We start from the raw sequence: 11,229 nt of genomic DNA on the forward strand, positions 1-11,229 counted from the left end.
TCGCACTCGAGGCGTAACTGGTGTTTTTCTGGGGAACTTCCAGGTGTCGATTCTCTTTCGCCGAAAGGAAGAACTTGACTAACATCCGAAATGGGAAAGGAGAAGACCCACATCAACATCGTCGTCATCGGCCACGTCGATTCTGGCAAGTCCACCACCACCGGCCACCTCATCTACAAATGCGGTGGCATCGACAAGAGGACCATCGAGAAGTTCGAGAAGGAAGCTGCTGAGGTGTGTGGGCCTGTGACATCCAGGGAAATTTCGGTGGTGCAGGGGTGAATAAAGAGGTTTGGTTGCAAAACTTCAGTTGCAAACTGTTTTGTGGCCACGGGGAGGCAGTTCGCTTGCAACTGTCCCAGTAGCTGAACAAGCGCGTAAGTGTTCTGTGGCCACGGGGCGGCAGTTAGGTTGCAGTTGTCCCGGTGGTTGGACAAGTGCTCAAGCGTTGAATCCGCCATTACGTTAGTTGGCAAAGCTCAAATTGTGACGTGTAGAACGAGGGAAAGGAAAGGTAGCCTAAAGCTACGTCTGCATAATTAATGTCTGGAATTGTAATTTAAGTGGAGTTCCCAGCTTCAGTCTTTGCATACATGTAGTTGAGGATAAAATGAAAGAAATTGCTCTGATGAGGTTTACTCTTCTGAAAAGGAGAAAGGTATAGATTTTGGCGTTTGAACCTGTGGAAAGGCCTATTGATCATACTTCCCTTTTTTTTCCTGTGTAATAACAGCGTTAGGTCTTAATAAGCACATCGCAGAATGAAATGTAGTGAACGTTAGGTTGAGGGGCAGTTAAAATGTTGATTATTGCAGGGATTGCATTAGTAAGAGAACTTAAATTTGTAGAGGACACTTGATAGTAGGGCTTAGGCTCAAGAGATCTACCTTAAAGATGTGTTAGTGCAATTAACAAGCTGTCAAGAGGGCTAAACTGTCAACAGGTTAAATAACGAAACGGTTGGCATCTCTCACTAGTAGTGCCAAGTGTATCTTGTTGCTTGTTTTAAAAGCAGCAGCATCTTTCAGTATTAAACCACTTACTATTCTTAGATCTTTCTGAAGTACATGCAAGTACGTATTCTTAAAAAAAAAAAGGGGGGTGGAAAAAAACCACGTGGTGTTTTTGTTTTTTTTAATCCATAGATGGGCAAAGGTTCCTTCAAATATGCCTGGGTCTTGGACAAGCTGAAAGCTGAACGTGAGCGTGGTATTACTATTGATATTTCCCTGTGGAAATTTGAAACAAGCAAATACTACGTCACCATCATTGACGCTCCTGGACACAGAGACTTCATTAAGAACATGATTACTGGAACTTCTCAGGTATGTAAATGGAACTAAGGATTTTGGGAGTTCAGGCGGGTTGTTCCTTAGTTGGTTGGGGGGGTTCCCCTAATACCTTGACACGTGTGCAAGTATTACAATGAGGGGTTTTCTTCTTTCTTTTCAAAGGCTGATTGTGCTGTCCTGATTGTTGCTGCTGGTGTTGGTGAGTTCGAGGCTGGTATTTCCAAGAACGGGCAGACCCGTGAGCACGCCCTTCTGGCCTACACCCTGGGTGTAAAACAGCTGATTGTTGGTGTCAACAAGATGGATTCCACCGAGCCACCTTACAGCCAGAAGAGATATGAAGAGATTGTCAAAGAAGTCAGCACTTACATCAAGAAAATCGGCTACAACCCAGACACTGTAGCTTTTGTGCCAATTTCTGGTTGGAACGGAGACAACATGTTGGAGCCGAGCTCTAACGTAGGTTTGACATTTGTTTATGTTAAGAAATGAAACTAGGAGGATTACTGAGATAAATTATGCAATAGTAAAACGCACGTGTTTTTCAGTAGTTATGTTTGAAGTGTCCAGGTGAAAATCAAATCCCAGCACTTCACAAATTCTTACTCTGCAATTGTATACCGAGATAATACTAAGATATGCCACTTGGTCTTTTCCGGCCTTGTGCCGTTAAAATTGGCAGACAAGTTCATGCCTGGGCTTTTTTGTCTGTTACAGATGCCCTGGTTCAAGGGATGGAAGGTTACCCGAAAGGATGGCAATGCCAGTGGAACCACCCTCCTTGAAGCTTTGGACTGTATCCTGCCACCAACTCGTCCAACTGACAAACCTCTGCGTCTGCCTCTTCAAGATGTCTACAAAATTGGCGGTATGTGTTCTTTATGATGCATCTTACTTGCCAGCAACAGCTAACGTGTGGGACAGAAATGCAGTAGTTTGCCCGAGCGCTGTTTTTTCAAGTGGAAAACGTAGAATACTTGTCTAAAGTGTTTTCTCCTGTAAGGGCATATATTCACTGAGCTGAATTACTAATGTTGCTTCTCTTTTGCAGGCATTGGTACTGTGCCCGTTGGCCGTGTGGAAACTGGTGTTCTGAAGCCAGGCATGGTGGTTACATTTGCCCCTGTCAACGTTACAACTGAAGTAAAATCTGTTGAGATGCACCACGAAGCCCTGAGCGAAGCTCTGCCTGGTGATAATGTTGGCTTCAATGTTAAGAACGTGTCTGTGAAAGATGTTCGCCGTGGCAATGTTGCTGGCGACAGCAAGAACGATCCTCCGATGGAAGCTGCTGGCTTCACGGCACAGGTAACGTTTGCAGCTGTGTGAAGATGTATTTCACAATCCAGAACTACGTTTCAAACTAGAGGCTTGTTCTTTCTTACTAGTAGGCTAAGCTATTAAGTGACATAGACTTGTGTTCCGAGATGTATTTGCTTGAAGCAAATCACGTGAAAGCCCTGGCTTTGTAAGACATGTTAGTATTCAAAATTACCCCAGCATTAACTTGGCCTTTTTTCCTAGGTTATTATCCTGAACCACCCTGGCCAGATCAGTGCTGGCTATGCCCCTGTGCTGGATTGCCATACTGCTCACATTGCGTGCAAATTCGCTGAGCTCAAAGAGAAGATTGATCGTCGTTCTGGCAAGAAGCTGGAGGATGGCCCCAAATTCCTGAAATCTGGAGATGCTGCCATCGTTGATATGATCCCTGGCAAACCCATGTGTGTTGAGAGCTTCTCCGATTATCCTCCTCTGGGTAAGGCATCTCCTAAAAATGTGTTAATCCTGATCTCTGGAAAAGACGCTCCTTGATGTCCAACTCTCGTATCGGGATGTAGCGTGTTCTGTAACGTGCTGTTAAAAGCTGTAACTTCAATAGAAACGTGGAATTGGAACCAAAACTTCAGCAGTACAGGGGTGCTCTCCAGAGAATTGCGTATCTCTCTCCCGCTCCCACGCAGTTCACTGTCCCAGAGTGGTATTTGCCCACTTAGCCCAAGTTGGGTGTTGCTGCTGTGCAGATAACGCTGTGGGTACGTAGCCCTGGACAAAAGTCATAAAGCCTGTTTTTGTTTTCAGGTCGTTTTGCTGTGCGTGACATGAGACAGACGGTTGCTGTTGGTGTCATCAAGGCAGTTGACAAGAAGGCTGGTGGAGCTGGCAAGGTCACAAAGTCTGCCCAGAAGGCTCAGAAGGCTAAATGAAAATTCTGTACATCAGCTGCCACCTCAGTCTTAATCAGTGGTGGAAGAACGGTCTCAGAACTGTTTGTCTCAATTGGCCATTTAAGTTTAATAGTAAAAGACTGGTTAATGATTACAATGCATCGTAAAAGCTTCAGAAGGAAAGGAATGTTTGTGGACCATTTGTTTCGTGGCAGTTTAAGTTATTAGTCTTTAAAATTGATAAAATTTTTTAAAATGGAAACTTGACCAAAAATCTGTCACAGAATTTGAGACCATTAAAACAAAAGTTCAATGCTATGTCTCTGTGTTCTTTGGGTTAATGTTAAGTTTATAGAAAAATCTATATACAGTCCTGGTGGGATCAGAAAGGATGAATGTTACTTGAGTATGTTCAGAAGTTGCAAAGCAAATACTCAAATCTGTCGTTTCTGAAGAGTAGAGCAAAATTCAGCTGCAGGTTTAGTTTTAACTGACCTAAGCCTTAAAAAAACCTTACTTCTGTGGTGCTTTCTTTAAAGGTGGTTTCTAAATTGGGTAGCACAAATACAAGGCAACAGTTAATGGTATCCTGGAGCATTCTGTGATGCCTTGAGTAAACCAAGAAAACTTCATATTGGGAAGGAGAAATAGTGTATAAACAAAAGGACATTTAACCTTGAAAAAGCATAAACAATTAAGTGTCGGGTTTCCCATAAGTCTTGTACACAGATTTTTCTAGTTGCCAGCAGAAACAGATTTTTTTTTTTCTGGGGAACTGATTAACTGTTGTGTAGATCTTTCAAGATGAAACACATGCCTAAATGTTTTCTAATATATGTATATAGAGAGACATTCAATAGCTGAATTTCAAAACAAATTTTGTGTAGAAGGGGGCTTTGATGCTTATCAGGCCATCTCTGAATGACCCACCATTGCAGCATCTTGCTCAGTTTTTACTTCAAGAACAAAGCTGAGAGACAAACAGGCCGGTATTTCCACTGACTTCCAACAGGATGGTGTTTGTACCTGTCCTGCTTGGTGGTTTGGAATTTTTGAACTTGGGTCAAGGGTGTTTCTAGATGTCTGTTCGGAGAATGTACTGGTGCGTTTCCCAGGGCGATGTGATGAACGCACGCTGCTGTGTCAGCACCAGATGACGTGGTGGGACTGTATACTTGCTATTTTTAACGATGAGGTTGACAATTTGGATCAAACAGTCAATTGAAGTGGAATTGGGTAGCTAGTCCAGAAGATGATTATTAATCACTAAATAAATAATCCAAGTAAAATGTTTTGGGCTATAAGAAATACCAGCTGTAATAAATGGGGATTCCAGAACATAATTAAAGTCTTGCTTTGAATTGGTAAACGGAGACAAGCAGTTAATGGATAATGGGATCTGGCTTGCCTAATGATGCAGCTGTTTTACTAACCTTTAACACGATTTCCCCACAGCATCCCCACATAAGTTCAAAAAGAATTCAGTATCTTTGGAGGATTATTCTGTGACACCAGTATGTTTGTTCTGTCTGTAACGGCTATATTCTCTGTTTGTTTTCCTTTCCTTCTTCAGCTATGTGCTTGCTCTGCAGGAACGCGTAACATATCTGTACTGCTTGGATAATCCTGAACTGCTGTTACTTACGTTCTTTGTTTGCTTTGGTTGGATCTTTTCTCTTTCTCTGTTCACCTTCCGTGTCTTAACTGCAGTAAAACCTTGGAGCATGATACACCGTTTTTGAAGGTATCGATGTACCGAGTACAGTGGAAGCAAGGGCTAGAGCGCTGCAGTCTCTGTAGAAGGCTCTGGAATTTAGTAAGGGAATCTCATCGCGATTCTTAAATCCTAAAGGCTTGTTAGCATCCCCAACGCAACAGGAAGTACGTAACTTTAAAGCTGAGGCAGATGTACCGTTGCCATAATAAAGCTAAAGTATCTTGCCAAATCTTTGCATGCTTTTCAGTTAAACCGCTGACTTTTTTTCCAAGAGACTTTGGTTAAACTGGCTCGGCAAAGTGCAAAGTTCTGATTTGGATGAAAAGAAAAACGGCTTTGGCACTGTCTTCAGTGCAGCTATGCTGAATGTAAGCTATCTAACAGATTTCTTACACATTCCTGTGTAGGTGCGGGATGTTTGGTTTGGCTGGCCGCAGCCTGGATATGCAATATCCAGTCTGTTTGCAGTTCCTCTGCGCCCTTTGCACAGCATTGTCTTCAGCTGGATGTACTTACTCTGTTACAGTTTGGAAATTAAGCTTGTAATAAGCGACTGATTAAAATTGAAGCCGTAAGGCAAAATAAGGTTTGAAATAAAACGTTAGGCGTTTGAAGTGTCTCTGATCCCAAGTAGCGGAAGCTGCAGGAAGGGCAGCCGGCTAAAGGCGGGCTGCGCAGCTTTTTCCAAGAGGCCATTTTCTTGTGATCAGCTGTGCGTAGATCAGAAAAACTGCAAAGTGTGGCAACTGCAAAAGCTGCTGGGGAGAGATTTCATGTCAAAATTGCCCAGCTGATCAGGCGCAAGAGTCGGCTTCGTAGTTTGGGGCAGAGGGGGTGGTTCTGCCTCTGTAGGAGGAAAAAGAAAGCTAAAGCCTAGAGAACAGACAGTGTTGCAGCTAACAACTTTACATTGTACACAGTAAGAACGGACGCTTGTGAACGCTCCGCGATACTAGCAATTGCTTTCAAGTATTTAAAACCTCAATTTTACACAAATTCTGAGTTTTTGGGTTTTTTTGTAGACCAGTTTTGCTTTCTATGCACTAATGCAATGCCATCTCAGTTCTTTTATTAATCTTTGACTACCTGGGGAAATTGTTAGACTTTTGTAAACAAAACTTGGGGAATAAAACTACTTTGGTCAATCTTTTAATAAATGTTAATAGTTGAGAACTGTATTTGTCTTCTGACTGCTTATTTCTTTAAGCAACTTTACAGCTGTCCTTAACTCTTTCCATACTGTCCTGCAATGCTGGTGACGTTTATACAGGAGTGTGAAGGCATACTGCCATGGTACGTAGCTAGCCGAAGGCAGAAAACTGGCTAGAATATTGACCTTATTTAATCTGTTTTGAGTTTTATTGCTGAAGGTGGCAGTGGGGAGCTGGAAGATTGAAACATCATTTCCTTTTTAGTTGATGATGCATGCTTTGGGAGCCCGGAGGGCTTCTAGTACACAGAAATATTCAAAAAAATGTATGTGGTGAGGTATTTGGGGACTCGGATGCAACAAAGCCTGGTCTGTGTACGGAAACGGAGCAGCAGAGTCATAGCGGCTGTAGCCAAGTAACATCTTGCTCACTTTTGTTTCCCTAGGTGAATATTTTAGGCTGGAATAAAAGGGGCTTTGCTCAGGCTACTGCCCCAAGGTTTTTTAATCGTATCTCAGACCAGCTTGTAACCCGAATAGTTAATTTTACTGAAATTGGAGATGAAAGACTAATTCACATTCTGATTGTAGCTGGCTCAATGTATTTTGAAAAGTATTGACGAACTTTGACCAATTACTGATTATTTCTCTAAATGCACATTTCAAATTTTAGATTTGGTTAAGATAAAACCATGTAGAAACAAATTAAACTTTGTACTGTATGGGGATATCCTTTTCCTTGGTGCTAAATGATTCAATGTCTGTTTCAGAGCAGCGTAGGTTTGATCTGGATCACAAATACAACTCGCCCGTTTTTAACTTACATTAGTTAAATGTTTATGTAGTGCCTAGAGGGGGCTTGGGGGGCAGAGGAGGGGTGGGAGGAGGATATGGGAGGGCTGAGGAGCTCCCTGCCTCCCCAGCAGCACCCTGCTGCTGTGCTCTGGGCTCTGCAAAGCACAGCTCCAGACATAAAATACTCGGTTTTGCCCCTCCCTAAAGTGGTTGTGCGTAGGAGCCTTACTTGCTGTGAAGGATGGAGGCTGAGCCTTCCTTATTTATTTTTTTTAAAGCCTCCTCACTTCAGTGCTGGCCAAGCTAGTTAGCTTGTTTTTTTCCTACCCACACTGCTGCAGGGCGGCTGTGCCGTGGGTGGGTGTGCAAGGGAGGGCACTGGGAAAAGACCCTGCTTGAGGGAGCCGGGAGCTTCGTAGGGAGAATTTTCTCTCTCTCTCTTTTCAGTGAAAATTCCTGACAGTGTTAACACCTTTGAGTTTACGAGATTCCAGCTCTCTCTTATTTTCAAGTCCTCAAATTCTTCATGTTGTTTGACTGCACCAAATAGTACTTTCTGTCTAGGAATTTAATCTTCTGAAATTGCGAATCTTAAACAACAGCCAAATCATAAGCTAAACCGAGGAATAAACAGACTTAACTGTGACCAGGGAAAATAACACTGGGCCGAATTATCGTTTCTCCTGCAATGCACCTACTGCGTACCAAGGGGAAGGCTGAAATGGCTTCACTTCAGGAGGAAGAAGAGAGCACTCAGGGCGCAAAAGACCTGGAGGAAAACCTGGTAGACAGAAAAACTGTATCGGTTTCCAAAACACAGAAGGTGTGGGTTCTTAGCCTTTTCTGAATCCTCTTTAGTCCGTTCAGATCATTTCTGTGTTATAAATCAATTACATCATTGTTTGCTTTTTGTTTTAACTAAGGTTACTTTCTCTGGCTGCCTTTATGTTTCAAATATTTACACAACATAATTCAAATCTGCTAGCTTCTCTGCACTGATAATGTGACAGTTAAACACATATTTTCCTCAAAAGCTGCTGGGTGAAGTACTGAGGAAATGCAGAGATAAATCAGAGTGCGATTCCCCTAAGGGCGGTCTCCGGCCTGCGGGTGGGGGGACGGTGGGGCAGCAGTGGGGTGCGCAAGGGGTGGCTGCCAAGGAGCTGTGCCTGTGCTTAACAGCTCTGAATTTGTGCAGGTTTGGCTTCTTTCTTCCTTTTTAAAAAAAACAAAACAAAACAAAACCGAACAAACCTACCTCAAAGGTATCTAAGCTTTCAGCAGTGAAACATCCCTCATGGGCCAAATGCGTGCTTTCAAGGACGCTGTAGCAATAGGTTTGCTCAGCATGCCGAGGGCTTTCTCCTGGCTTTTCTGAGCAAGGTAATCCAGTAACCTGGTCGTCCTCCTGCAAGAGCACCAGCTAGCTCAGGCCCAGCACAAACACAAGTCGGGGGCTTGCGTTTGGGCATATAGCATATTATAGCATATTAATGCGCTTTTGTGTGTGTGTGTGTGTGTGTATTACATAGTCTCTGGAAATAACCAGAGCCAGTTCACCCCTAACTTGGGGCCCTGCCTGCCCTGCCAGCAGCAGTCACAGTCATCTTTTCCCTTCAGCCCAGTAAATTCTGAATTATTCAACACAAAGGGGAAGAGCCACAGCGGAGGCCGTTTCCCCACCCCAGGTCCCTGTTTTGCAGAGCTCAGTGCAGCCGGCTGGCTGGTGAGGCAGCCGATCCCAAACCCGCACAGCGAAGGAAAGGCAAGACAACCTTTCCTTCCAGGAGGGATTTTATTGCAGGTAGGGCTGAAATTTAAAGGAAAGTTTCAGATTCTGCTTATCTGCAGCCACCTGGGCACATCTTAAGCAAAACTCCCTTTGTTTCTTTGAGATGTGTGTGTGTGTGTGTACATCACACACGTACATGTATATATTATATATATAACACATATATATATACACACATAAGGTGCCTACTTTATCTTGTTTTTAATTATGGCAGTTGCCAGACTTCTTAAAACTCTGCAGTTCCTGTTTTGAAGCTGGATTCTAAGCTAATTCCTTAGTAAATAAGGTGACAAAACCCCCAAATGACTAAATATTTAGTTATGATTATTTATTTATTACTTATAGATAATATATATATTATATCACTATTATATATTTAGTTATTATTGTTAAATATTTAGTAAATATTTAGTTTTATAAGCTGGACTGTGGCCCTGCTAACAGGGCATGGGTATTTTGGAGAAAGAAATGTAGGCTTGTTTGGTATCGAGTTGTCTCTGTGTAAAACAAGCCCTTAAATAGCCTTGTCCCAGAGAAAAAAAAAGAGTAGATTACATTTAAATGTAATTATAGGTTTGCTCCTACTTGACTGTTATTTCTAGTAATAATAACCAGCATTATGTAGTCTGCTGCTAAAGTGCTTTTATGGACGGCAGTACTCTAATTCTTTGGAGAAGGAGGGGGATGTACGTGTGTGTACAGGGACCAGGGGAAAGGAAAGAGCAACCCTGAACAAGAGGAGAGATGCTCTGCTCTGCCCTGCTGCAGTCGCTTCCTTGCGAGGTTGATTCCTGCGACTCATTTCTGGGCACGAATCCTCGGGGCTTCCACACTCGTGGCACAGCTGAGGAGAACTGCGATCACGGCGTGCGACATGACCGCTCCGCATCTGGTACAGCCGCTTCCAGCTCATGCCTGATGCCCACCACCTTCGGCCGGCCCCGCTCCAGGGCAGTGCCACCGAGCCGGCACACGGCCGCCCAGCCAAAGTCCCGCGAGGTGCCGTGGGACAAGGGCAAAACCTCGCTGAAGCAGCAAGCTCAGCAGTACCTGCCACAGCAGCTTTTCTACTTGTGACTCCAAAAATCCCGTATGCTTGTGACACAAGCCACCATCTGGTCATACATGGCAATTTTCAAGTAAAGCCACATAAAATTGAAACTGAGGAGACTACTCACGAGCCTGTTGTCAGCTCCCCACTCTTCTTGCTGGCCTGTAAGGCGCAGAGTGAGCTCGTTTCCCACCTGGCTCCGTGCCTGCTCTTCAGTTAACCACATCACGCTCTAAGTCACTTGGAAAAAGAACAGCGTGTGCTTGTCGGTCCCCAGCAGTGCCTGAAAACGTGCCTCCTGAGGCTTGTGCTGGGAGCTGCAACTGATGCTAGAAATGAATGCCTTCACTCTTCGCTTCATCTGCCTCCCATCTCCACCGCAGCATCAGCCTTTGCTGAACCCTGCTCCTCCTGGGGAGCCGTTTGCAGCCTGCCCATGGTGGCTCTGCAGACCCACTCCCGCAGTGGGGAGGCGCTGACGCCGTAGGGACACAGATGGGGAAGCTGAGGACAAGGGCATGTTTGAGCCTGTGGTTCACAGCTGAGCACCCCAAGGAGACATCACAGGCTGTCAAAATATCTAGATTTAAGTCTGCAAAGAGGTGTGAAGAGGTTGCAGCCTCCAGCTTTCAGGCTAGATTTGCCACTACTGGACTCCTTGGCACAGCAGTCAAGGCCCAGACACCGCGTATGGTGACTACACGATGGTGACCTTGGAGTCAGAAAGCCTCTGATGGGAAGCCACATCTGTCTCCTCCCTCAGTTACACATGCAGGGCTAAGCCTACACAGCAGTTTAGAAAGAAAAGAGACGAAAGCATAATTTTGTTTCCCTAAAGCATCCCTGTGGTTAAAACAACAGCCCAAGAATCAATCCCTTTTTCTCTGCCCCTTCTGTAATAGCAATTGCAGAGCAAGTCTCCCACGTTCCAGCTGAATGTGCCAGCCACCACTAGCTTTCAGCACAAGAGGGGAAAGTCACATTTTATTTCTCACTAGCCCCGTGAAGCCATGGCAAGAGAGGGAAACAAACACCTGGAAGGACTCTGAGCAGCACAGGCCATGGTTTGGGGAGAAGCACAGAGAGCACCTCCCTGGTGGAAATGGCAGCTCCTAGGGGACAGCAGATTCCTCCTACATCCACTAAATTGGGTCATAGAATCATAGAATCATTAAGGTTGGAAAAGACCTCTAAGGTCATCGAGTCCAACCGTCAACCCTACATCACCATGCCCACTAAACCATGTCCCCAAGCGCCTCATCTA

General features: G+C 44.4%; 1 protein-coding gene across 1 annotated transcript; it reads left to right on the forward strand.

Annotated features, from left to right (window-relative positions):
• The first annotated feature begins 21 nt into the window (after window positions 1-21).
• Window positions 22-3,778, forward strand: EEF1A1 (eukaryotic translation elongation factor 1 alpha 1). The gene is made up of 7 exons (XM_009333149.1): window positions 22-234; window positions 1,146-1,325; window positions 1,455-1,751; window positions 2,010-2,160; window positions 2,344-2,600; window positions 2,817-3,051; window positions 3,375-3,778. Exons 1-7 carry the CDS (start codon window positions 91-93, stop codon window positions 3,497-3,499), a joined length of 1,389 nt encoding a protein of 462 aa, XP_009331424.1. The 5' UTR covers window positions 22-90; the 3' UTR covers window positions 3,500-3,778.
• The last annotated feature ends 7,451 nt before the right edge of the window (window positions 3,779-11,229 follow it).

This window comes from Pygoscelis adeliae, unplaced genomic scaffold (assembly GCF_000699105.1).
Source record: "Pygoscelis adeliae isolate BGI_AS28 unplaced genomic scaffold, ASM69910v1 Scaffold57, whole genome shotgun sequence".
Taxonomy (NCBI): domain Eukaryota; kingdom Metazoa; phylum Chordata; class Aves; order Sphenisciformes; family Spheniscidae; genus Pygoscelis; species Pygoscelis adeliae.

Coding starts and splice junctions, on each gene's coding strand:
- EEF1A1 (XM_009333149.1), top strand. CDS start 91: ATGGGAAAGGAGAAGACCCACATCAACATCGTCGTCATCGGCCACGTC. Junction 2,161..2,343: donor AGATGTCTACAAAATTGGCG/GTATGTGTTCTT, acceptor TCTCTTTTGCAG/GCATTGGTACTGTGCCCGTT. Junction 2,601..2,816: donor CTGCTGGCTTCACGGCACAG/GTAACGTTTGCA, acceptor CTTTTTTCCTAG/GTTATTATCCTGAACCACCC.